General features: G+C 39.3%; 1 protein-coding gene across 1 annotated transcript; it reads right to left on the bottom strand.

Moving 5' to 3' along the window:
* Positions 1-806: 806 nt before the first annotated feature.
* LOC119658277 (ARF GTPase-activating protein GIT2) lies at positions 807-21723 on the bottom strand. Its single transcript, XM_038065572.1, has 9 exons — positions 21482-21723; positions 20862-21304; positions 20569-20802; positions 20351-20507; positions 20200-20285; positions 11077-11304; positions 2021-2214; positions 1561-1918; positions 807-1475 (listed from the first exon to the last, which is right to left on the bottom strand). The coding sequence occupies exons 1-9, from the start codon at positions 21573-21575 to the stop codon at positions 1275-1277; spliced, it is 1995 nt and encodes a 664-aa protein (XP_037921500.1). The 5' UTR covers positions 21576-21723; the 3' UTR covers positions 807-1274.
* Positions 21724-26822: the final 5099 nt, after the last annotated feature.

Raw genomic sequence — 26822 nt, 5'->3', positions numbered from 1 at the left:
CACGTGGAGGTGGAGATTAGGTTTGGTAACAGAGCTGTTGGTGTTGGTTCAGCAGGCATTTCCCAGGTTTTATGCTCCATCGTGGGTACCAATCCACGTTTCGCCCTGGGACCTATACTACCCTTTGACCCCTGGTTCGCCTGTGGGGTAATTTGCTGTCTCTCACTCCACTGAACCATTCAACTTTATCTATTGTTTGGTATGTGCATGCTCTGCCCCTTTTAACATCTTTACTAGAACTACCATTTCTAAACCTTTTGCCCTTATTTGCCCAAATTGGAGATAACGGGCTAAGGTGAATTTGTACTTTAACAATAGGTTTCTCCAGCGCCCTCCTCAATCGGATGTATTTTTGTATAAAATGCCAAAGTTAAGTAAAGCCAAAATCATTCTAAATAGATATTTTATGCATAAATTTCGTACACTGAAATTCGACCCGGGGTGAAAATCTGGGTTCGCGGGGAAACTTCAGCGAGGAACACTATTTTTTCATTAAAATTTGAAAATAAAATGTCGCACGTTAGTTTATAAGTATGCGTCTACATACATGAATACAGAAAGATTTGTTACTTGCACCACGGAATCGATCTTTCGATTTCAACTTAGAGAAATGGTAGTGTATGAAAAGTTCCCCCAAAAATACTTCCACTTAGAGGGCTTTTCGACTTAGAGATTTAATTCTATATAGAAATTGACGGGCATGCCAATGAAAGATCGAAAAGTTCGAGAGAGAGAGAAGTCGAGAGAATAATTCGTCTTAGAGGAATTTCGAGTTAGAGAGATTCGGCTGTATAATGAAAACCACATTTCAATAAAGGAATACAAATGTATTTAATCCACAATAATATGTGTAATATATTTTAGTTGTATTTTCTATTAAAATATTGTTTTTTATTTAAAATAAGGCGGACAGTATCAAGGACTTATATTTTTCTATTGTTTCACTTTATCTTTGAACTGCAATTTGATATATATTTACATAGAAATAAGAGTAAACAGAATGTCTTTTGTAATCAGTACCCAATTATAAGCTGTATTGTCAGTACAGCACTTGTAAAAATGTAATAGAATCTCTGACTATATAATATTTTCCTTCAAACTTTTCTTTCCCATCATAAAATATATATTCAAGATCGAATAAATAAAATTGAATTAGTAAAAGTTAATGATCAGAAAAAGCAAATGCACGATCAATAAAACTCGTCATTTCTATCGTCATTATAAAAACGAAACAGTATTTCAAAAGAAAACTAGACCCGGCAACACAGCAATCGTCATTGAAACTGCACAACTAAGGCTTTCGTTGCAGATGCAATTTGTAAGGCACAATTACGAACTTCTTGCATGTAATGGTTTGCAGCTGAGTCATCGACCGCTATCAATGATTTTTGCAAGTGATCGCTCTCCTGCTGGATGCGACTAGTGTATTCATTCAGCGCTTGAATAGCAGTTTTGACGATATCGTTGGACGTTTGCTGAAAATGAAAAGGGGATTTTTTGTTTTATTCAATTATACACAAACAGAACTTCTCATTAATATAAGTATGAATATTTGCTCACCATTGGAAATATAGCAATCAGTTCAGCAACAGCAATCCTCAATCGTTCAGCGCATGGCACAAAAGCTCCCTTATCTGTAACATCTTGTAAAGCTTGACAAATCTCCTTAAGTCTCTTAGTTACTAAATCAGTCCTATGCTTCACTTCCTCACTAAATGGCTGCATTAATTCAACAGACGACTTATCAGCTGCCATTTGATACATACTCGTCGTTGCACGAAATTCAGGAGCCCTATTACCGTACAGCCCTAAACGTTGCTCATACATGCTAACCGGTCGCTTAGATAACGACTGGCTACTGCTTTGTCCATCAGATACTGGTTCAGTTTCGTTTTCAGTACCATTAATGTCAATACGTCTATTAATTAGAGTTAGTAGTAACACAGTAATACCCGTCAAAATAATATTACAATTCAAAACATGATAACTCAAGAAATGTTAAATTAATAAAAAATCTTACAAAGGAACGGTATAAAGACTGCTATTGGTTGGAGACTCGACGTATTGTGATTTTAACGCCGAATTTTCGGTGGATAGTTGCTTGACAACACTTTTCAACTGGGTTATTTCGGACATGTACAGCTTCAGCTGTTTCCGAAGTGTCTCGACCTCTGCATTTGATGTACTGCTCACTGGGGATTGATTAACGACAGGCTAAATTGATAAGGACAACAAAAAAAATGAATAAATGAAAAATTAATAAAGCGCAACTTAACAGAATTGGAGAAAACAATCATAATATGAAATTAAAGCGCGTAAACAGAAATAAAACATATATAACAGAAAAATAAAATTCAATATCAAAAATTTACTGAGATATAGGGTATGTGCCACGTTCATTCCTTTTTAGTTGTCCGGAATAAACTGTGATTTCTTCAAGATGAAAGTAGATAAAATTCATTGTTTATTGTATGAGTTCGATCTCGGACATAAAGTGGCGGATGCTTTTCGAAATTTGTATGCAATTTACGACAACATTGTAATCAAAAATAAGTTCAATAATAGTTCAAACTTCTTCGTAGTGAAGACCAAACGAGCTTGAAACCGACAAATTATTAGTGGCTTTGAAGGATGAGGGTAAATTAGCAGTTGCTGAATAATCAGAGATGTTCAACGTAAACAAACAACGTAGAAGAATCCGATAACCAGGTTATGTTGAGAAACTCGACTCCTGGATTCCTCACGAGCTATCCCTTAGAAACATGAAAGACCGCCTGAACAATTACATTTCAGACCTGAATGGACACAAGTCGGGGAACTGAAAGCTTCATGTATAGAGGGTTTTGTGTTTTGTCTATGTGAGGAACGATGAATGATGAATTAAAAATACATTTGCCATCTATTTTTTAAGGGCCATTTACGCAAATAATTTGATTAGTGAACTCCATACACTTACTAAGAGTCTAATATTATTAGCAACTGTGAAGAAGATAACCTATAACAGATACAAACAAGTCGGGAAACCGGAAGCTTGACTTTTCAGGTATAAAAGGTTTTGTGTTTCCCTATGTGAGGAGTATAAAGTAGTTCTCCATTGGCTGATAGCATTGACCCGAGATATCTAAATCGCTCAGTTCTGGACAGGTTACCGTCATTGCCGAAACTGAGCGATATAAATATCTCGAAGGGCAGGTTACTGCCATTGATAGAACTCAGCGATTTAAATATCTCGAGTCAATGCTATCAGCTAATGGAGAACTACGTAACGAAATTGCTTCATGCATTAACGCAACCTGGATGAAGTGGTGTTCTTTGTGATCGACGTATCAGCGCACGTCCCAAATCTAAAACTTACTGCAATGTCGTCCGTCTTCTGCTCTCTATAGTTCTGAGTGTTGGCCGATTATAAAAGACAATGAACGGCGTCTTCCGTAATGGGGACGAAGATCTTGCATTGCACTGGTGGTGTGACACGTTTTGATCACGTCTAAAATGAGAATATCCGTGATCGATATGGGTTTGTACCGACGGTCCGGAAACGGTCACGACGAGCCGATCCCGCTTGTGAACGGGACAAACACTGAAGAAAAAGAAAAAGGTGTGAGGAGCGACGAGTGCACGACAGCTCTGTGTCACATAGCTAAAAATTCCATTGTCCTTTACTTTTTAAAAAGCGATTTAAATAAACCATTTGATGGAAACCCCTGTATTGATAATAGTTAACCTCACACGCTTCCAAGAATGTAACCTACATCAAATATAAACAAGTCGGGAAACCGGAAGCTGGACGCTTCAGGTACGAAAGGTTTTGTGTATTTCTTAGTACGTAGCACGTAATATATGCATATGTCCACTTTCGGGTGATATTGACATTGATAGTCTTCAATTTTCAAAGAAGCAACAACTTCGACGTATTATAAATTTATTAGTAATAGTGCGATTTGCATCAAACTTGGTATGATCATGCTCTACATTATAGCCTACATCACTGCAGAATTTCGTGTCGCTAGGATGAATTTAAGGGGGGTTTCGAGCAAATTACAAAAAATTATAGTAATATACTATTATTAACTTTCTTTAACAGATATAGTGGCAGCCTCCTGATTTTTTTCAGATTTTTCGGTTTGGTAATTTCTGAGAATGGCCCCCTTAAAGAAATGATCACTTTCAACCCCCCGCACTCCCCATGTTTCCAAGAAATGTCAAAACTAACACCGGCTTCTAAAAATATTAATCGAGACCTTTAATTTGATACCCCACATGACTATATTTGATGAAAAAAAATTGTACACCCCCCTTTTGCATGTATTAAATTCAACGTAAAAGGATGTAACTCACTGTATGTGTGAGCGTTCACAATTCCCACCTTTCTACCAAATTTGGTGTCAATCGCTATAACCGTCTCCGAGAAAAATGTGTGTGATGGCCAGACAGACAGACGGACAGACAGACGGGCAGACACACAGACGGACAGACGGTAAACCGATTTTAATAAGGTTTTGTGTTTACACAAAACCTTAAAAAGGCTGGGGAGAATTAGATTCTTCTTGAATGGAATTTTAATATTTCACTCGAATGTCAATTATTCTCGTTAATTATGACGTCAGCATCTTATTTGTATGGCAGAAGTCCTAGGATGAATTTAAGGGGGGTTTTCCAGTAAATTTCTAAAAGTTAGTAATATATATTAGTAAGTTTATTTGAGCAGATATCGGAATGGGAGATATTTTGAGGCCTAGATTTCATCTAAGCGCACCACCCTGTTTTTTTTGATTTTTGGGTTGAGTAGTTTCCGAAAATGAGTCGTGTCTCACTTTAAGTGCGTACATTTGGACTCCTTACTCACGCACTTTGCAATTAACACCAAAACTAATATCAGTTTCGGAAAGTACAAATCGAGACCTTTCATTTGATACCCTACACGATTATATCCGGTGAAAAAAATGTTCGAATCCCCCCTTTGCATGTATGGGGAGCCCCCTTCAAACTCCACCTAAATTTATGCCACTCGCTGTATGCGTGGGATTTCATAGTTTCCATCTGTCCACCAAATTTCGTGCGGATCAATTTGGCCGTTTTGGAGAAAAATGCGTGTGACAGACGACAGACATTGAATCAATTTTAATAAGTTTTGTTTTACACAAAGGGGGCTGGGGAGAAGTAGATTCGTCGTGAACGGAATTCTTATATTTCACTCGAATGTCAACTATTCTCGCTAATTGTGACGTTAGCATCTTATGTGCATGGCTTAGGATGCGATAAATTCGCACGAAGTTGATAAGTTTGAACTGCTATAACTTTGACACTAATAGTCGGATTTTCGTGAAACTTGCATGCGTATGCACGATACTGTCCTCTATGCTGATACAATACTCTTAGGATGAACTTAAGGAGTTTTTCAATCAATTTCTAAAAGTTGGTAATATACTATTAGTAAGTTTATTTGAGCAGGAATCGGAATGACATATTTGGAGGCGTATATTTAGTATAAGCGTATCACCCTGATTTTTAGATTTTTGGATTGTAATTTCCGCACACTTTACAATTTATGTCAAAACTAATAGTTTCGGAAAGTACTCACCGGGGCGCTTAATTTGATACCCCACATGACTGAAAAAAATGTTTACATCCCCCTTTTGCATGTATGGAAAGCCCCCTTTAAAAGGCACGTTAATTTATACCACTCATTGTATACGTGGGTTTCCACAGTTCCTATATCTCCACCAAATATCGTTTAAATCAGTTTAGCCGTTTTGGAGATAAATGCGTGTGATGGACAAAAAGATCGATTTTAATACGATTTTGTTTTACACAAAACCTTAAAAACCTATTTAATGTTAAACGACATTACAATTTCACCTTCTTAAGGTCTTATTGTCTTCAATGGAGTATTCGAGACATTATTCGCCGTGAACTGTTACCAGGCAACCAAACATCTCCAGACAGCAATGAAGGAAAAACGGCTACCCCTGGTGAACAGAGGTAACACAATCATTCACCATGGCAATGTCAGGCCTCACTTAAAGAAAAATTACGAATTTACGTTGGCAGCAGTTCGCCCAACCCACTTACTCTCCTGCCTTTTCAGATTTTTACTAACTTCGCTTCTTAAACAGAGCCAAGTAATTTTCCAACGAAGACATTCTAAAAACCGGACAGATTTCTTCCTTCTCGGTTGCTATCACATTGACTTTCTCTCAAATAGGCTTCTAATCAAATAAATGTATGTACACAGCGAAGTATTGTTTTATTATATGTGTGTACTCGAGTAAAAACCCAAAAATTAAAAGAAAAAACGTGAAAGCATTACTTATAAAAATGATGTGTGAAGCTATATAAGTGGTAAGTATGTAAGAATAATGCAGGCGCGGATATTTCTGGAAATTTCTTGAGCTGAACTGAAAATAGGTGAAAGAAAACGCGAAGTCAAGAAAAGATTGATCAAAGTTGGAAATAAGCGAGGACAACAACGTTCGCGGCCATTTTCGAATATTTTTCGCTGTTATTGATGGACTTAGATATATGGAAGGGTTCGTTTATTGACCCTTCCATCGGGATATTATCGATATTATTACTATAAAGTTTACCGACAAATTTCGATGGAGATGGAGAAAAGTTGGATTTCTACAATAGAAGAATGAAGTACTTAAGTATTTCAAAACCATTCAAGGCGTAACACAACAAAAAGATAGTGTCCCTACAATTAAGAAGGAAGGAGTACAGAACGGTCAGTCTGCCGACTTATTAAATATTTCCGGTATCAAGCGTCAACTGGCGGTCCCAACAAACCTGAGCAGAACGGAGTAATTAAATGGGAAACCCCTCTACATGATGTGGATGAATGAGAAGCCGAACGTTAGAGACCTTCGAAAATTTGGTTTGTGGACTTTCCCAACGCCCGTTCCTGTAGCACATTTTAGCTTCGCCTTGACATCATTCTCGCGGTACAGATGCACGTAAAAGAGTTCGTTATCTCCACAGCTTTTTTGAAACGTGTTTTTGGAAAGAAAATTGATATGGAGGTCTCAGAATACACCGAGAAAATTTGAAAGTTCTACAACAAAAAAAGTTCGTCACTGAAAGGAAGTAAGAATCCACAAAAATTACACATTTTTGAAACAGAAACTACTTTCGGAAATGCTAGTATCTACCTAAACAGGGGAGGCGATGATTTGCTATAATTATCATCTACATTGAATATGCGCTCAAGATATCTAAAAAAAACATTTCAGGTCAATGACGCAACGGAACATCATAGTGTTTGAAAGTCAAGTTTTCCCGCAATATACCAACGATCACAATGAGTCAACAAGGATAAATCTTAGACATATTGGCTCCATTCAGAATACGCTCATGTGACCCAGCTACTATACCATTTCACTCAAGAATGAAGCTGTCGAAGGTAGACGCTCGCAGAAGATGGAGAAAAAACATCAGAGAGAAACCTCGCAAGAGTCCTTTTTATAAGTCGTGATTAATTTTGATGAATTCACATGGATATCACTTTGAGAAAGATAAATGAAAAAATCTTCTATTTTAGATTGGCTTTTGACAGTTTTATAAACAAGACTATGGCATTGTCTCTGAAATTTTATACGGCAGGGCTCAACCAATACTTTTTACAATAGAAATGACATCCAATATCACCTGAGAAGTAAGGAATTTAGGACCCAAAATTTACGCACCATAAAGTATAACTGGACGCGTTCTCAGAACCTGTCCAATTGAAAAATCTAGAAACACATCATGATATCATCATTTCATATAAATTACGCGATTCTCCAGCAAACATTTATCTCGTACTTTTCACTGTCTTCTCTCCCCCTCTTGAATACAGTATCACTTAACGAGATTTTTAAAACTGGAAAGGCGATTTACAAGACTTTTTAATGACCTCGAACATTAAAGTAATACGCATTATGGAGCGGTCTGCATTGTTTTTATAGCACTTATTGGGATAATCTCTGGGCATCGGCAAATTTGTACAAGTTAGCCAACAATACAAAATACTGTATTACAGTAGAATCCGGATAATTCATATCGTCAAGGGACTGACAATTTGGTACGTTATTTGTACGCGATATGATGGAAAGGCGGAAGTGACTGTGAATAGATCACACATTAAGAAGGGGCAACAATTCCATTACTAGCTATGCCATCCAATGGAATCGACTCTCCCAAGATGGCCGACGAGTGGGTAGCCCCAAAGGAACTTGACGCAGTACATTAAAGGAGTGCGGGCTTATCGGGAAGTCCTGAAAGAATTGAAACCCATTTCAGGTAACAGCAAGCGATGCCGCGTAGGTGTGGTTGTCGCACTATACCCGTCTAAAGGGTAAATGGCAACCTTATATATACATATATATAATTATGGACTTTCCAGTGAATCAATGCAAAGAGCACTAAGCAATGAATTGCTGACAAGAGACTAGAAGTGGAGGGTGGCAAGACCCAATAAAACAGAAAAAAGAAAACGTGGGAATCTGTTAACTTCATTCTACTAAGTGAGGATTCACTTGTCCGCAACCAAGCGCATAGGCATACGTATAGGCCAAGACTTTTTTATTTGCTAACCTAAAATATCATGGCAGAACGAACTGGATCTTCAGGTGCCAATTTTTTATAAATAATTCTTTAGCTATTGGAAAAAATTCTATACGTTCTCATGCAAAGATTTCGAAAGCGCGGAACACGAAACAATTCTGTCAATTCAGACCGCACTCTGTTCTTCATGTTAGGGTCGCATCCAAAGCATCAACTCTCATTGCTAGTAATAATTACGTCCAGGTAAGCTTCATTTGCTACAATTATCGAAAGCAAATCTTCATCACTTTTTGTTTTTTTTTTATTCTCAAATCTATTGTTCTGAGCTATTATCATAGGTATGCCGGTCATTTACCTGATCACCCAAATTCATTTATTAGATTAATAAGATGATTAGGTAGAGATACTCCAATTATATATTGTATAATATCCGCAGAACAGCTATTTCCTCGACAATAGTATTGATGGCCGTCAATGAGAATGCTCGCTTTCGACACTGTATTCAAGATATTAACTGGACATTCTGGGCCTAAGCGAAATGAGATGGTGAGATACTAGGAATATTCCACTTCCTCTTTCGTCACTTTGGGTGATCTAAATGCCAAGGTGGATTCTGAAAAGACCTTGGTTGAGCCTCCGAGGGAGAGGCAAGATCTTAATGACCATAACAACAACAATGCAGGTTTCACCGCCGCGACATCGGGTGCACACTGTTCAATAACGCGAACTATCGTAAGGTCAATAGGATTTCAACCGTCCGGCAGCGAATATCTAGTCTGATCGACCATATCGCAATCAGCGGTAGATTTAGGAATTGTTTTCTAAATGTGAATGTCAAAAAAAGGTCATCATGTGAAGCCCTTCACCGTGAAAAAATACGTGAAGTGCAGCTTGATGTACGCCCTAACAAAAGGAATCCCACCGGTACGTTAGTCAGGAAAAGAAAAGCTGTCGCAAATAATAATTTCGCCGTCACATGCCGCATTATGAAAGGGGTTGGTTTTCATAAGCCATTCGATAATCCCGGTTCCACGGTTGTGGTCCACAGACATCTGTCTTGGGCAAGCACCCAAGTTGCAAAATTATGTGACTTGCGGTTTTCGTTCCGGTCAGAGGGAACTCATCAGACACAGAATATAACAAGATAACCGGCATGGGAGTCGACCTAAAACTACGTAACGTAGAAACTGGAGGAATAGTGCAAACTTCTCGGAAAATCACGGAATAAGTTGAAACACTTTACCAGGAACCGACGTTAATTATGCGTAGGTGTAGCTGATGTATTTAGAGGTCTATGGCAGTCATAATCTCACAACGTTAAATGTCCACTCGCTTCTTTCGAACTCCTCTCATGAATACACAAAAACAAAAAGATTGTTGGTATTTAAAGTAACATTTACGATGCATAGAATAAAATGTCACTTAGCGCAAGGAGCCAAGCGTAAGATACTGTCACGCAAAGTTTTACAAATGTGATTTACAACGGTAGCAACAGTGTCGTGCGCCTGGGCAATTGCACGGAAAACAGTTTCGCTTCGACACTTTTTAAATTCCCCTCCATGACACGCAATATACACATACACATGTATATTGTCACCTTCTTGTGATTTGTTGCTGAAATCACTTAAACGTAAAACGTAACATAGCACAAAAATGCTGCCACTGGAGCGCATGTTTTTGGACCCGTTTTAATTTTGGGCGTAATCTCCTGTATATGAGCTTCTTGCTTCAAACCTTTCGAAATGATTTGAGATAATAAATAATTATATTTAATATTAGATCATTTATTACCAGGAGTTATATAAAACCTTGTAAACACCTTTCACTAAAAACCTACCGGGAACTTATTCTCTGGGAAATGCTTAAATGCAATTTCACTTGCAAACAAAGTGAAAACACTTTTAATATTTCTCCATTTCTACCAAATTTGGGCGAAAAATTAACTTGACTTTGACTTAACAGCTAACTGTACATTTTTGACTAGCACCAATGAATATATTTTTAAATAAATTATTATGTAATGAATATCATTTCTTCATGGAATGCAATCAAGCATAACGAAAATTCAATATATGGAAAAATATGTAAAAAAACATTCTCTAGTGTATTTCATTGGATTGCTTCAATTCAAGACCAATTTCGTCATTATTATGTGCAACATGTGGGTTAGTAACGAGACAGATATTGATAAAAGCGTAGCAGAAAATTATTCACATACCATCGACGTACTCAAAGACAATATGGCACTTTTAAGAAAATCGACCTTTTCCTATTTCTTATCAGAATCTCATGCACTTTGGAAAATTACGTCGTAGAAGCACTTTATGCTGATATCTTTACTCATTTTACGAAAAAAGAAGATAATATACAAACAAGTGTACGTATACAAGCTAGCTGTTATATTGCACTTAATATTAATCTTCTACACATGAAAGATTATCGCGAAAAAAACCTAGCACCAACATCACATTTTTGGGGTAATATTCAACCGATACTATGATTCTTCAACGACTTTTGTTTAGCCTTCTTTACCTGTTGTCCAATAGGAGCGAGAGCAGCATAATCGTCATCGGAGGCTACAGCATCATACAAGGGCTCATCATCGGACAAGTTGGATTCCCGCTGCTTCATATTCGAGAGCGTGGGTGAATCCAATGGCCGTAGATTAGCCATGTTTTGCCGTCTTTTGGCGTCCATTAAAACATCTGTAAGTAGTCCGGCAAATTCCAATGGACTGAAACGAGCCAACTTTTGTCTTCCCTGAAAAAAAAAATGTTATTCAATCTTATTAGTAAATAGATTTTCAAAAATAAAATTAATGTTAGTTAACCGTACGACGACCAAATATTTCATTAGTTATTCTCTTAGTTCAGAATACCCCAATGACACGATGCAGACGCAAATTCATGAAAGCTTGGTGCTTTTGAATAATATTATAATTATTCCCAGATAGTAGCATAAAGAACATTGACACGTTGCAGCCTAATTTTTATATTGAAATGCAGATTCAAAAATTTGGATATTACAGCGCTGTTACTATGTCGAACGACATTAAATTCGGTGCTGCCATCCGCCAAACATGAAGAATTCAAAAAGAGGGACTAACGATATCGCAGAGGCAGCTCATCAGACGTTACCTCCTCTGCCCTGAGAGCAGCGTGATCGAAAGTGGCAACAGATGAAAAACACTCCTTTATATAATCGCAAAAAACACGACAAGGGTGAGAATTATATCCAAGTTTAAACCGCCAATCGTTTGAACCTTGGGCTAATCATTGTCTGGGATGTGAGGAATCCTAAACCCACATCCACTTGATGTTGGACCATATAAAGTGGGTAGCAATTTGGTCCCACCTTTTTTTGGTCCACGGACTCCTCGTTTGGGTTGGTTTCGTCTAGAGCAGAGGCCATTTGGTCCGGTTCAACATCAAGTGGATGTGGATTTAGAATCCCTCACATCTCAAAGAATGGTGTAAAAATTGTTCGACGACTTCGATATTCTACCCATTAGGGTACTATTACTCATTGAAAACTTAATTCAATTCAAATTCAAACGTTAAATTAGTGTAAAACGATTTAATCGCGAGCACCTTTTCGGCTCTTCGCAGTTCTTCTATTCATTTATAATAGAACGCGAAATTTTCATCTTCTGTAATGTCCGCGACTTCTCGGCATGTTCAACACTTCGTTCGCTTTGTCCTCTGACAACCTGGCAAGATGATTGAGCAGCGTTTAGCTTCTCCGTACACTCCTTCCAATTCCCTACTTCTCATCCCAACATATATTTTAAAATATTAATCGAAAAAAGAATGATTCTTTCTCTTTAATTTTATTCGCAAAAGCCCCTTACCTTTCAGCTCCCTCCAAAACCTGAAAACCCATTTAAATATCTCCAATTAAAATTTAAAAATTTCAAAAATGATATTTTTTTTTGCTGTTTGCACGTAGACGTGATCATCTTTTTTTGTCACATTACTTCGGGCTAGTCCCCAAACTCTCCTGCCTTGCGGAGCCTTCAAATCAGGGAATTCCTTTCACCAACGGGAGGGGAGAGTAGGAAGGGAACTGTCAGTTCAAGGAACCCCCTGCCATCCGACTCCTCCGCCGGTCGAGTTCTATCTTTTTAGCAACGAGAAGGGTTCCACCTTTCAGCAGTACTCAGCATCTCATGTTGTCTGGAGAGAGATCGCCTGTATTTAAATAGAGCTGTTGACGAACCCCATCCCACCTTCCACAAGAAAAACAAGACGGGAAACCGGAAGCTTGACGCTTCAGGTATAAAAGGTTTTGTGTTTCCCTATGTGAGGAGCATAACCTAGTTCTCCATTGGCTTATAGCATTGACCCGAGATATTGAAATCGTTCAGTTCTGGGCAGGTTACTGCCATTACCAGAACTCAGCGATTTAAATATCTCGAGTCAACGCTATCCAATGGAGAACTGCGTAATGAAATTGTTTCATGCATTAATGCAACCTGGATGAAGTGGCAGTCCCCAACTGGTGTTCTTTGTGATCGACGTATCAGCGCACGTCCTAAATCTAAAATTTACTGTAATGTCGTCCGTCTGCCACTCTCTATAGTTCTGAGTGTTGGCCGACTATAAAGGACAATGAACGGCGTCTTGCGGTAATGGGGTGTGACACGTTTTGATTACGTCTGAAATGAGAATATCCGCGATCGATATGGGTTTGCATCGATCGTGGGAAAACTGCAAGAGAGGCGTTTTCGATGGTGTGGTCACGTAATTCACGCGAACGAGAATTCAACAACCAGTATTGATCAGAACATCGAAAGCAATGGTAAGCAACCAAAAAACCGGCCAAAACAATGGTGGCTTGATACGCTGGATGGGGATTTAAAGATCTCGCGATTACATCCTGATCAGGCATTTGATAAAATAAAATGACGAAACCGATCATCACGAGCCGACCCCGCTTGTGAACTGAAGGCTGAAGAAAAAGAAAAAAAAAAAAATTCCATTGGCCTCTATTTTCTAGAAAGCAATTTAAATAAATCATTTGATGGAAAGCCCTATGTTGATAATGGTCAACCTCACACGCTTCACGCTCTCAGTTTAATATTATTAGCGAATGAAAACTATTTAACCAACATCAAATATAAAAAAGGGCTAGGGAGAATTAGATCCTTCTTGAATGGAATTTTAATATTCCACTGGAATTTCAATTATTCTCGTTAATTATGACGCCAGCATCTTATTTGTATGGCTTAGAATGCTGTTAATTAGCACGAAATTGATAAGTTTGAACTGCTATAACTTTCCCACTAATAGCTGGATTTTCATGAAACCTGGCATGTCTATGCACGAGGCTGTCCTCTATGTCGGTGCAAAATTTAGCACACTTAGGATGAACTTAAGGGGAGTTTTTTAGTCTATTTCTAAAAGTTGATAATATACTATTAGTGAATTTTTTGAGCAGATACCTGAATGGGACATCTCTCGAAGATTAGATTTCACATAAGTGTTTTACACAAAGCCTTAAAAAGAGTTGCAGATAAATAGTATCTTCATAAATGTGACTTTAATATTCCACGCGAATGTCAATTATTCCGGGTAATTATGACGTCAGCATCTGATTTACATGGCTTTGGAAGCGGTAAACTCGCGCGAAATTGCTAAGTTTGAACTGCTATAACTTTGGCGTTAGTTGCCTGATTTCCATGAAATTTATCACATATATATGAAATATTGTCCCCTATGCTGGTACCAAATTCGGAAGTCCTGGGATGAATTTAAAGGGGGGTTTTCAGTAAATTTCTAAAAAGTAGTAATATACGATTAGTAAGTTTATTTGAGCAGATATCGAAATGGGACATATTTTGAGGACTAGATTTCATCTAGGCGCACCACCCTGATTTTTTTCGGATTTTTAGGTTGGGTAGTTTCCGAAAATGAGTCCTGTCTCACTTCAAATGCGTACATTTTGACTCATTACTCACCCACTTTGCAATTTATGCCAAAACTAATGTCAGTTTCGGAAAGTACAAATCGAGACCTTTCATTTGATACCCTACACAACTATATCCGGTGAAAAAATTTTTTGAATCCCCCTTTTGCATGTATGGGGAGCCCCCCTTTAAACTCCACCTAAATTTATGCCACTCTCTGTATGCGTGGAATTTCATAGTTCCCATCTGTCCACCAAATTTCGTTTGGATCGGTTTAGCCGTTTTGGAGAAAAATGCGTGTGACAGACAGACAGACAGACTGACAGACATTGAATCGATTTTAATAAGGTTTTGTTTTACACAAAACCTTAAAAAGTGTGGAGGGCGTCGTCCACAACTCCATTGCAAAACACACTATCCGGAGATCGCGCCTTTCCAATCTTGTGCAGGTAAGACTGAAAACTTCCATGCCCATTTAAAAATTGGGTAAGGAAATAATCAGTCTTACCATGCTTCCGATTCAGCCACGCACCTAAGTTGCCGATGAGCCGCGCAGTCCATCTGCCTCTAGTTTCATTTTGCCTCGAGAGCTGCCACTCGTCTAGAGTGCGTTGCCGTTCTTTGCGAGCAACCACCTCCCTTGGCTCATCTCCCTTGCGCTTGTATATGGCTTGACGCTCCCTAGCAAGAAAGGCAACGGGGATCACTGCCGCGATCACCATCACGGCCGGTTCAGAAACAGTGCGGTACGCAGACGCCACCCGCAAAGCTCCCCGTCTCTGTACTTGCGCGAGACGTTTACGATACACCTCCTTGTTAAGAGCGCCAGCCCATACCTCTGCGCCGTAGAGCAGGACAGACTGCGTTGAACTCATCAGGAGACGTCGCCTGCTAGACGTAGGAACTCCAATGTTTGCCATTAGCCTACTTAACGCCGAAACTCCCGCTGCAGCCTTGTTCGCTGCTGCTTTGATTTGCTCCATAAAGCTCATCTTTGAATCAAGAGTCAACCCGAGGTACTTTACCGCTGATTTTGACTCGATTATCGATTCGCCGAACGATATGGGACGCAAAGTCGGAATTCTCTTTTTAGTCAGGATGACTACTTCGGTTTTTTCCAGTGCAAGGTTGAAACCATGAGTAGTCATCCATCCGCTTACCCGTCGCATCAATAAGCCGAGTCTGCTTTGCACCTGTTCGACAGTGCGTCCAGCAACAAGTGCTGCGACATCATCTGCATAGCCAACCAGGCGCGACTCTTCTGGCATGTCGAGTTTAAGTAGACTGTCATAGATAGCGTTACAGAGGTCCGGCCCTAGGATGGATCCCTGTGCTACCCCCGACGTGACCTCCATCCTCCTTTGACCCTCTAGTGTTTCATAGAGCAGGGAGCGGTTCCTCAGATAGTCCCTCAATATCCGTAAAAGATAGTTCGGCACGTTGAAAATATTGTCTAGGGTACCTAGAATGTCTTTCCAGACGTGATCATCTTGCATATTATTAAATACAACATTATACCCTTGTTTCTGGCTAAGCCGAAATAGATGCCGGCTCGATGAAGGGCAACTGAACCGATGCTTCGTTGGAGTAGTTAAGTTGATTCGAATTCGAAGTTGCGACAAAGGCATCGATTTTCGGAAAGTGTTGGTTGGCATTGTCAGTGGCGACTCTTTCTTCAAATTTCCTGAAAGAAATCCAGTGCTATTTCAGAAACTCTTCACGGATCGTTCTAAATTGATTTGGACGTGAAATTTCCACAACCTCAGTTTGCGCTGACAGCTCGGGCGTAGGAATGGTGACGGTAACCATATTTCAAAGGCGGGCAGATAATTAGCTGATAAGTTTGAATCCATTACAAAATCCGCAACAAGGGTGTGAAAATCGTGAGATACTGGTACTGGGGCTACAACAGTCGAGTTTGATGATTTCATTTTACCAATTGATTTCTCAAGACTGCACTGTATTAGAAATTTTGTGAGGCTAAATTTTTATAACGTCAAACTAATTGCATATATTGCTAGCGAGTTTGCGATATCCTGCTTAGTTCTGAAGTTAAGCAAAACAAGCATCCTCCAATTTTATGGGGCAGGGTGGGAGCCCCAAAGGCCGCGCCCCATGGAACGTCATATTTACAGGTGGGCCTTCATGGTCAATTTCGCCTTTTTTCAGGTTTTTGGGATAGCTCTCCTTCCAGATCGACTCCTTTCAACCATGATAGTCTTTTGATCGTCGCGTAACTAGATATAGTTACTACACGATTATGTATTTATTCGGACATTTATCAGTATACCCTTGTGGCGAGTTCTCATAGAAAAGACATTTAAAACAAAAAAATCAAACAAGTTCTTAGGAAATCAACATACTAGTGAGCTTAGTACATGATTTACAAGTATACCAGCCTACGGCAACTTATTTTAATGTCAAAGTTAAAGAAGGATTTAATTATTTATCTGATTGTTGCTGCTCGTTTTCTCGGCGTTAGTCTGCATATTCGCAAAGCGTGAACTTTTACTAAAAGAATATATTGCGTATTTTTAGGGAACTTCCAGATTGCAACAAGGTCTGTAACTAACATTTATCTAAAGGAGATCAACAAAAAATGTAGGAAAACAGTTCTCGGTAGGCAAATTAGCCGATATTTCAGCGAAAAGTGGATTCAGTTCTCTTATTAACGTTTCGTCATTTGTCGCAAAAAATACAGGCAAATTATTAGATTATTCTGTATTCTCATAATAATAATAATCGTTGGCGCAACAATCCATATTGGATCAGGGCCTTGAAGTGTGTTAGAGCACTTCATTCAAGACCGTAACGGTACACTAGGAAGCAATGTGGTTATTACCCTGATTTGACTCAGGTACTCATTCACAGCTGAGTCGACTGGTATCCGACGTCAAATCACGTTGCAAATCCCACTGCCGCCAGCGAGATGTGAACCGCGACCTTCCGTACGACAGCCTTGTGCTCTAACCACTAAGCCATCCGGACACTGTATTCTCATAAAGTGCGAAATTATGGGAGATTTAATAGACAAATTCGGAAGCTCTGGTGGCTTGGTAGCTCGGGAAATAATTGAAATGTTGAAATTCTGAGAGATTTCACAATGGTAAATGCGCCTACTATATTGGCAACGGCGACTCCAACACGGTTCTGAATCCTTTAATTGCAAAACCGTATTGTCATCATCATTATTCGTTTTTCACGTAGATAAACGTATGTTTGGTCACTTAAAAGAAGTAAATACGTCAAAATACTGGAAGTTGTGCGCTTCAAGTTCACCTTATGTGAGAAATTTTCATGCACATTTTTCCACTTCTACATAACTAAAAACTTAAAATATTCCTTGATATGTCTCAAAACTCCAACCCGGCGGGGTATGAATTCTCTTTATATATTGTGGTAACGTCATACACATTTTAGAGTACAATAAATTCACGTGAAGTACACAATTTTTACCTTCTATAACTTTGTTAATACTAGTTCGATTGCCCTCAAACTTTCCATTATTTATTTATTATTACTTATACTGATTTGTACTTTAGAATGAACTTAATAGTGAATCGGTTCTCGAGGCCTAGATTTTGTATAGATGGATCACTACGATTTTTGCAGAGTTTCTGGCTGAGTAGGTTCTGAGAACGAAACACATTTTGGGGTACACATTTTGAGTTGACCAAAATGCCGGCCGAAACAACGGTGGCTTGATACGCTGGATGGAGATTTAAAAGCCTCGCGATTACATCCAGATCAGGCATTTGATAAAATAAAATGGCGAAACCGATCACAACGAGCCGACCCCGTTTTCTGAACGGGACAAAGGCTGAAGACAAAGAAAAAGATATGAGAAAAGCCCTATATTGATAATTGTCAACCTCACGCGCTTTACACTCTGAGTTTAATATTATTAGCAAATGCGAAGAATTTAACCTACACCAGATATAAAAAGGCTGGAGAGAAGTAGATTCGGAATGGGACATATTTTAAGACCTAGATTTCATCTAAACGCTCATTCCTAATTTTTTCGGATTTTCGGGTTGGGTAGTTTCCGGAAATGAATCCTGTCTCACTTTAAGTGCGTACATTTTGATTCCTTACTCGTGCACTTTACAATTCACTATTAATATCAGTTTCGCAAAGTACTAATCGAGATCGTTCATTTGAAAACCATATTCGACGAAAAAAATGATTGAATCCCCCCCTTTACATGTATGGGGAGCCCCGCTTTAAACTCCACCGAAATTTATGTTACTCATTGTATGTGTGGGATTTCATAGTTCCCATATCTCCACAAAATTTTGTTCGGATCGGTTTTGGAGAAAAGTGTGTGACAGACAAGCTAACAGTGAATCGATTTTAGTAATGTTTTGCTTTACATAAAACCTTTAAAAAACAGACTCTAAGGCGGCGACTATTTAAAAATAGGTACTCTCCGCAATCCTCTCACCTTCGTAAGGAAATCCACGACCTCGACTCGTCCATCCACGCGAGGATCCTCACCCTCTACACGAACTACCTCCACAACCGCCTCTCCAACACTGAGCTTAACCCTGGCACATTCACCTTAGGAAAACCTGCCCACGCTTGGGTAAATCAGTTCAGTAAAACACGATCCTCCCTGCAGAAAAGTTGAACGTCGTTGCTGACCTCTTCCTCCAATCCCATCACTCCACTGCACAAAAAGAACACTGACCATTGCCTGCCTCCTAGACAGGAAAGCTTTCAACTCAGTATGGCATTACGGGCTTGCGTACAAACTCTCTGAACTCTCCTTACACATGTCCAGCTGGCATCCCAACCATTTCTATCACCTTATTTTCCCAATTCACAGCAGACTACTGTGAATTGAGAGACATCACTGCTTTGTCTCTCAAAATCAACAAGACACACCCATCCGTAAACGATGTCACCTACCTAGGCGTGACCATTAATTCATCCCTCTCCCACGTTCCACATCTCTTGGCCGTGCACCCGAGGAATTCAAGTCCCTATACACAATATTCAAGTGCAACATTCTAACGCTCCAGAAGGTTAAGGTGTTTTGTTACGAACAGTCAACACCTCAAAAAACGAAAACCGATCGAAATACATCTCCAAACATATCCTTTATGACTCCCGCCAAACTCCCCGCATCGACGCTGGTCTTTCAAGCGATGCCCTAAACTTCCTGACCAACTGCCGAACTATCCTAACCCGTCCATTTCCCCTTTTCAAAACCCACCCATCCCTAGCTCTTTTCGCTAACCCTTCCCACATGCTCCTAACCCAATTCCTTTTTCCTTCTCATCACTCGCCCTACTTTATCTAGATACCAACGAGTGGAACTTTTTTTCGACTTTTCCTCCAAAACGAATTACATAATTTCTGAACTTCCTCTGTCAGTAATAAGGTAGTGGAGACCATAGTTCATACCTTAGATTAAGTCAAACTGCTCAGGTAGCTCGTAAGTTAGTTCCAATTTAGTTTTATAGTTTTATAGGTGAATTAGAAAGGTTGTTTTTGTAACCACCTGGCTCCCTGGGCAGAGGTGAGGCATGATGAGTTGCCTCTGCCCTGGACGAAACCGTAGTCATTTTTGCAAGAAGATATTTATACAACTTGTACAATTCTATCCGAAAGATCTTAAACTTCCCGAGATGGGATTTACCACGAAGAAAAAATACTGTGAGCAAGTAATCCACTAGACAGATGACTTCTTAATATCCGAAGGCAACTTAATACATAAGATGGTAGATAATAGTGATACAAACCTGATTTCTTGTCGCACTTAAATAAGGATTCGTTGGGAGAAAAGGCACTGCCACGATATCACGATTCAAGGTGGTCGTCGCCCAAACTGAAATGCATTGAAATAATTCGTTAGCTCCGAGTCGTTCCTGTTTGCACCACAAATCCCCTTACTTGCTTCGTTCTCTCGTCGGTCGACCTCGTCGTACAAGTCCATCACGAGTTCCTCAAACATCTTATTTGGCACGAGTTGCAGCTTTCCTCGAGCAATTCGCAACTGTTCGTCAACTTCACTGGAGTGTTGCTCGGGAATCACCAAATGCTTACCAGACTGCGAAGCAAAAGCCACCTACGTCAATAAAAGCGAGAAACGAAACCTAACGGACACTTACAGCATGGTCCGGCCTCTTCCCTCCAAGGAACATCGTAATTCTGTCCGTTACCTCGTACATGGCTTCGACCAGACGGTCCGCTATCACGTTGTGATTATTACTTCGCGCTATATCCACCGGAGTGTTCCCGTTGCCGTCCAGGACGCTTATCTCAGCGCCGTACACTAGTAGAAGCTCCACTTGAGAGGCTTGTCCAAACTTGGCGGCGACATGGAGTGGTGTGGACTGTTTTTCCTGCCGAAGAATAGGCGGTCAAAGAAGACATACAATAGCGGAGAAACTGAGCAACTTACTTCATGGAAGAAATTCGGATCAGCTCCTTGCACGAGCAGCCGGAGCGAAGTCTCTAAGTTGCTCGTTCGGACACTGGCGTGGAGCTGCTTGCTCAGCTCGGTCTCGAGACTCGGCGCCCCGTCCTCGAGGATATTTGGCTTCAGAACGAAAGCAAGATTCACATGTTTCTCGCGTATAAAGTCCGATTTGGTCGGGTGCAGAGAATCCTTCGGATTGGGCTTCCTGCGCATGCTTTTCCCTCCGGACGGATCGAGGAGGTAATGTTCCCAGACACTGTTCGCTCCGTGGGCATTCAGGGAGTTGACCAGGTTCAGCACTGCCGGACACCAAACGCCCTGACGCAGCGACTTCACCTGCGAGATATGACGCCCCAAGCTCCGATGCACAGAGCAGCAGTCCGAGCACAGCAAGATGCCCCGGTTTATGGAGGCCCACGACGGATCTGAAAGTGAAAAGAACACTCTTACTTCGAGCTCGAGCCGCATTGCTAATTAGCCGCATGAGTCATCTGGTGCCCATTCAATTAGAATGCATCTCGCATTCAGAACGATGGCGGGTCCGCAGACCAACGACAGCCATGGGCTGGGACCCCGGACGTTGCGCTTTCTTCGCCACTTGCCTGAGGCACCGCAGTCGCCGCAAACTTCGGCCTGTGTCCGCGATTTTACACGCGACATCCTTGTGAATAAGCGATCCTTGTTTGCAAAACACATTCACTGCATTTTCACACACGACTCGGACAACCGATAAAGCGAGAAGGGCCGTGCGAGCTGACGGGAGAAATTTTCTTTTGGCACAGATTCCCGTCCCTGTCAAAACAACTCTCCTTCGGCACAAGACGCAACAACAAATATTGGACTTCGGTTGTTGTTCTTGTGATGTGGGTGCGGGAGAATTTAGGTCATTACGTTGGCGGCAGTGCGCGTGGTGTTCTTGTGGTTGTCTCCGATGCAAATTGAGTTTATTTCGCAACCAACAACTCATTAATACTGTTTTCCAAACGAAGATGAAATGATATCAACATGAAAAAATTAACAATTTTTGTAAACGTTTAGATTAACATCTAAACAGACATAAATTCGAATGTCAATTATCTTTTTGTTAAGGTGAGCAGATCACTTGTGTTGCTGTAGTTTTGCGAATTTCAAGCGCGGGGTCAGTTCCTATGGAAAATTTAAATACTTTGTCTGCTCCGTACTTTACCATAGTAAATGACAAGGGAATATGGTAGTAAAAAATAAACAAGTCGGGAAACCGGAAGCTGGGCGCTTCAGGTAAAAGGTTTTGTTTGCCTCTTCTGTGAATATGTTTGAGTGTAGAACAAAGGGGGTAGCCCTTTGTACGTAGTCCGTTATGTGCATTTAGCATGTCAGATTTAGTACTTCGGGTTGTAAATTTACACGGTAAAGACAACTTTGAGCTACTGTAACTTTGTTACTAATTTTATGACTTTGATCAAACTTAGAGATAATATGCTTCATATTATATTTTATACTACTACCAACTTTTATAACTCTGGGGTAAACTTAAGGGGGGTTTTACTCAATCTTCCCAAAAATATGGTTATATACTATTAGTAACTTAATTTGAACAGATATCGATATGGAGAGTATTTTGAAGCCTGGGCACCATATAGAGGCAGCTTCGTGATTTTTTTCAGATTTTTCGGTTAGGTAGTTTTTGAGAATGGGTCCGGTAAAAAATCATCATTTTCCACCCCTCCCACTCCCCGCTTTTCTAACAAATCTGAAAACTAAGTCCGGCTTCGAAAAGTACTAATTGAGACCTTTCATTTGATACCCCACATGACTACATTCGGTGAAAAAAATGTTTACACCCCAATTTTACATGTATGGGGAGGAATGGGGCTTGAATCACAAAAGCAGAGTTGCTTATGCTATTGTATTCATAATTAACAAATTTCAATTTCCTTTATGCCAATTTTGAGGGTTTTATGAAAAACAAAACCTTATTAAAATCGAGTCACTGTCTGCCTGTCACACACGCACTTTTCTCCAAAACGGCTACGCGGATTAAAACGAAATTTGGTGAACATATGGGAACTGTGAAATCCCACGCATATAATGAGTGACATAAATTTAGCTGGAGTTTAAAGGCGAGCTCTTCATACATGCAAGAGGGTGTAAAGATTTTTTTCATCGAATATAGTCCTGTGGGATATCAAATGAAAGGTCTCGATTAGTATTTCCTGAATCTGACATAAGTGTTGATGTGAATTATAAAATGTGCGAGTAAGGAGTCAAAATGTGCACATTTGAAGTGAGACAGGACTCATTTTCGGAAACTATCCAACCAAAAAATCAGAACAGGGCGCTTATACAAAATCTCAAAATATGTGCCATCCTCATATCTGCCCAAATAGACTATACTATTAGTAAGTTTCCAACTTTTACAAAATGACTGAAAAGGCCCTCTTAAGTTCATCCCGGGAGAACTAAATTTTGCATCACCACAGTATCGTGCATAAGCGTGCCAAGTTTCATGTAAATCCCGCCATTATTGTGAAAGTTATAGCAGTTCAAACTTATCAATTTCCACGACTTCATTGCATCTTAAACCATGCAAATTAGCTACTACCGTCATAATTAACGAAAATAATTGACATTCGAGTGAAATATTAAAATTCCTTTCACAGCCCTTTTTAAAGTTTTGTGAAACAAAATCTTATTAAAATCGATTCACTGTCTGTCTGTCACACGAGATTTACTCCGAAACTGCTAAACCGATTGTTACGAAATTTGGTAAGAACATATGGTTTGTGTGTCCCTTTACATGGAACAAGTGGGGCCATTTTGTGTTGAGTTTGAACCGGGTAATTTTTTTTTCACAGAATATGGGCATGTGGGGTATGAATGAAAGGGCTCGATTAGTATTTTCCGAAACTGATTTATTATATTTTTTCTCATGTGAAACATAGGGGAGGGAGAGCTCAAGATGTGTGCCCCAAAAAGTGAAACAGGCCTCGTTTTCATAACGTATCCAACCGAAAAAAATCTGAAAAAAAAAATTACAGAAATGCATCTATATGAAATCTAGTCCTCAAAATACATCCGCTTCCGTTATCTGCACAAATAAAGTTAATAATAGTATATTACCATATTTTCGAAATTAATTCGAAAACTGCCCTTAAGTTCATCCTAGAAATCCAAAATTTGATATCAATTTAGGCGATAATATAGGACATAATTTTGGAAAATGTGGAGGCAATCCAACTATTATTAACAAAGTTATTGAAAGGCATAGTATTGCATTTCACGTAAATTTATCGCACGTCATCATCATATGTATAAAGTGAATTTATATAAACGGCGGCATTCGTGGAAACACTTTCACTTTTTTTGTAGCTTTTTTTAGTTATTCGAATGTCAGTATCAACTACTGGAGGAAGGCATGGTGTGTATATGCATATGCTGATGAAATTTGCGGATAGTGTTCAATAAGATGGACGTGTATGTAAGCATGTGTGCTTTCGTGCACAGAGTAAAGTGGAAATACGTGAAAACATGCCAGATCAATTTTGATATGCATCTCGGGCGAGCGCAATGCTGACCACATTGCCTCCTAGTGTACCGTTACGGTCTTGAATGAAGTGCTCTAACACACTTCAAGGCCCTGATCCAACATGGATTGTTGCGCCAACGATTATTATTATTATACTTTGTTCGGCAATATATGACGGGATATTTTGTATTCTTAGCTATATACGGTCGTCGTATGGAAAAACGTGCATTGGAAAGTTACTTACAAAAATGAACACAAAACCTTTATACCTGCAGCGCCAAGTTTCCACTATTCCGACTTGTTTTTTTTTTTTTAAATATAAATGATTATCAGATTCGTCAATTGAAGATTTTGTATCATAGTTCAAAAACCAATAATAATATGCAAAAAGATTGAAAAGATTAAATTTATTTTTATTGCCGAAAAAAAATCTAGATAAGTTGGGGAACCGGGCGCTGTATGCTTCAGGTATGATTGATTTTGGGTATTTCTTTTATAAAAACATTTGAGTGGACATTTGTCCCATTAGAACCTAGCACGTAATATGTGCATATATTATATCATAACATTCACTTTTGCGTGATACTGACATTCAGTCTTGAATTTGCACAGAAGCGACAGCTTTAACCTATTATAACTTTGTTAATAATAGTGCGACTTCCACCAAACTCAGTAGGGTCATGTTCATCATCTGTTATAGTCTACGAGTACATTGCTGCAAAATTTCATGATTCTTGGATGAACTTAATTAGGGTTTTGCATTCAATTACTAAAAATTATAGTAAAACTAATATTAACTTTATTTGGACAGATATCGGTATGAATGTTATTTCGCAGCCTAGTCCAGTGCCAGTGCCAGTGGCAGCTTCATGATTTTTGTTAGAATTTTGGGTTGGGTAGTTTCTGAGAATAGATCTGTGAAAGAAATGATCACTTTCGACACCACGCACTCCCCACTTTTACAGCAAATGTCAAAACTAACACCTGCTTTGGAAAGTACTAACCGACACATTTCATTTGATTCCCCCATGTAAATTACTGTGTACTTGAGCGTTTACAGTTTCCACTTTTCCACCAAATTTGGTGTCAACCGTTCCCGAGAAAAATGCGGCGACCGGCAATCAGAGAAACGGACTGACAGGCTGGTGGGTAGACAGATAGATAAATCTGTGAGAAGTTGCCAGATCTCCCATAAGGAGCGACCCCAGGTGGCGGATACGGTTATACCTATATATGTGTAGATATGTGTTCATGCACTTTCTTTTCTGCTGTTCATGGGCTAGTATTATGTGTGGACCAAAATGGCTATGGGAAGGAGACCCAAAAAATAAAACCTACATGGAACGTGATGTAATACTTTGAGGTGGCTCCACGGGGCAGCAGATCGAGGGTGGTTTTAGTGGATAAAAATGCCACACTCTGGCGTGTCTAGTCCAGAGTCTTTAAAAGATTTCCAGCTCCTTTAATAAGGTTTTGTTTTACACAAAACCTTCAAAAAGTTGAAATATTGTGGGTTACATAGGAAAACCCCTTTAAAATAAACTATACGAATCCCAAAAGTTGGAATAAATTTTCTATGCTTGTGTGAAAGTGCAGGATTGTGGCGCGGCAGGATTCGCGGAATTCGAAATTTATTTCGAATGTTGCGAATACCAGCGGACAGATGACGTCACCGGCGCTTTCCACTCAGTTTAGACCTCGCCATAGGAGTGGAGAGCAGAGTGCCACGAAGGGGACGGCAAAATGTAATTTTTGGAAAATAATAATTACTGATCTTCTGTCTACGACTTTTAAAAACTTCCTGGGGCAATTACTACAACTACGACTCCTAACTAATTATTGATTTTAAAAGTATATTAATTGAATTTAATTAAATGATTAAATAATTAAGTAATAAATGTAATATTATCTGCAATTAATAAAATGTAATTTTACCTGCAATTAAAAAATGTAATTAATAAAGAGTTATATTAACTCTTAAAGATCCATAGCTTTGTTTATTTGGTTATTTCCAAATTCTGTCCATAAGTTACCAGAGATACCTCATCATTATTAGATGAATTAAAGTCATTGGTCATTTTTCGTTTCAGTTTTAACCTGAAATTTATTAATCCTTTTAATTTCGGATTTGTGCATTTTCTTCTCCTTCTCTCGGGTTTGATTCAAATTTCCTTTTTTCTACCAATTGTTTCACTTAATTTTTTGCAATGTTTTTACAGACTTCCAAGAGTTAGAGTAAAGTTGGAATGATTTTTCCTACCGAAAATAATTCGTGGGGCATATGCCCTGTTCCTATATGGGTGCAACAATAGCGATTTTTTAAAAATTTAGTTGAAATATCAGGGTTTTCATATTTTTTATCATTTGTTTGCATCCTAAGCATTTCGGTTAACGTGGGAGAGAACTATCCAACGGGAAAGTTAAAATACGGGTTTAGG

This window comes from Hermetia illucens, chromosome 1, assembly GCF_905115235.1.
Source record: "Hermetia illucens chromosome 1, iHerIll2.2.curated.20191125, whole genome shotgun sequence".
NCBI lineage: Eukaryota > Metazoa > Arthropoda > Insecta > Diptera > Stratiomyidae > Hermetia > Hermetia illucens.
Note: the sequence above shows the minus strand (reverse complement) of the source record. Positions and strands in the feature narration are given on the sequence as shown.

Bases quoted from the DNA above. Each gene is read 5' to 3' on its own strand.
- LOC119658277 (XM_038065572.1), bottom strand. From the start codon at position 21,575: ATGTGTTTTGCAAACAAGGATCGCTTATTCACAAGGATGTCGCGTGTA. The intron at 11,305-20,199 runs GTTTGTATCACT...TTTTTTTTTCAG, and splicing joins TAAGTGCGACAAGAAATCAG to GGAAGACAAAAGTTGGCTCG. The intron at 2,215-11,076 runs GTAAAGAAGGCT...TTATCAATTTAG, and splicing joins TCGCTCCTATTGGACAACAG to CCTGTCGTTAATCAATCCCC.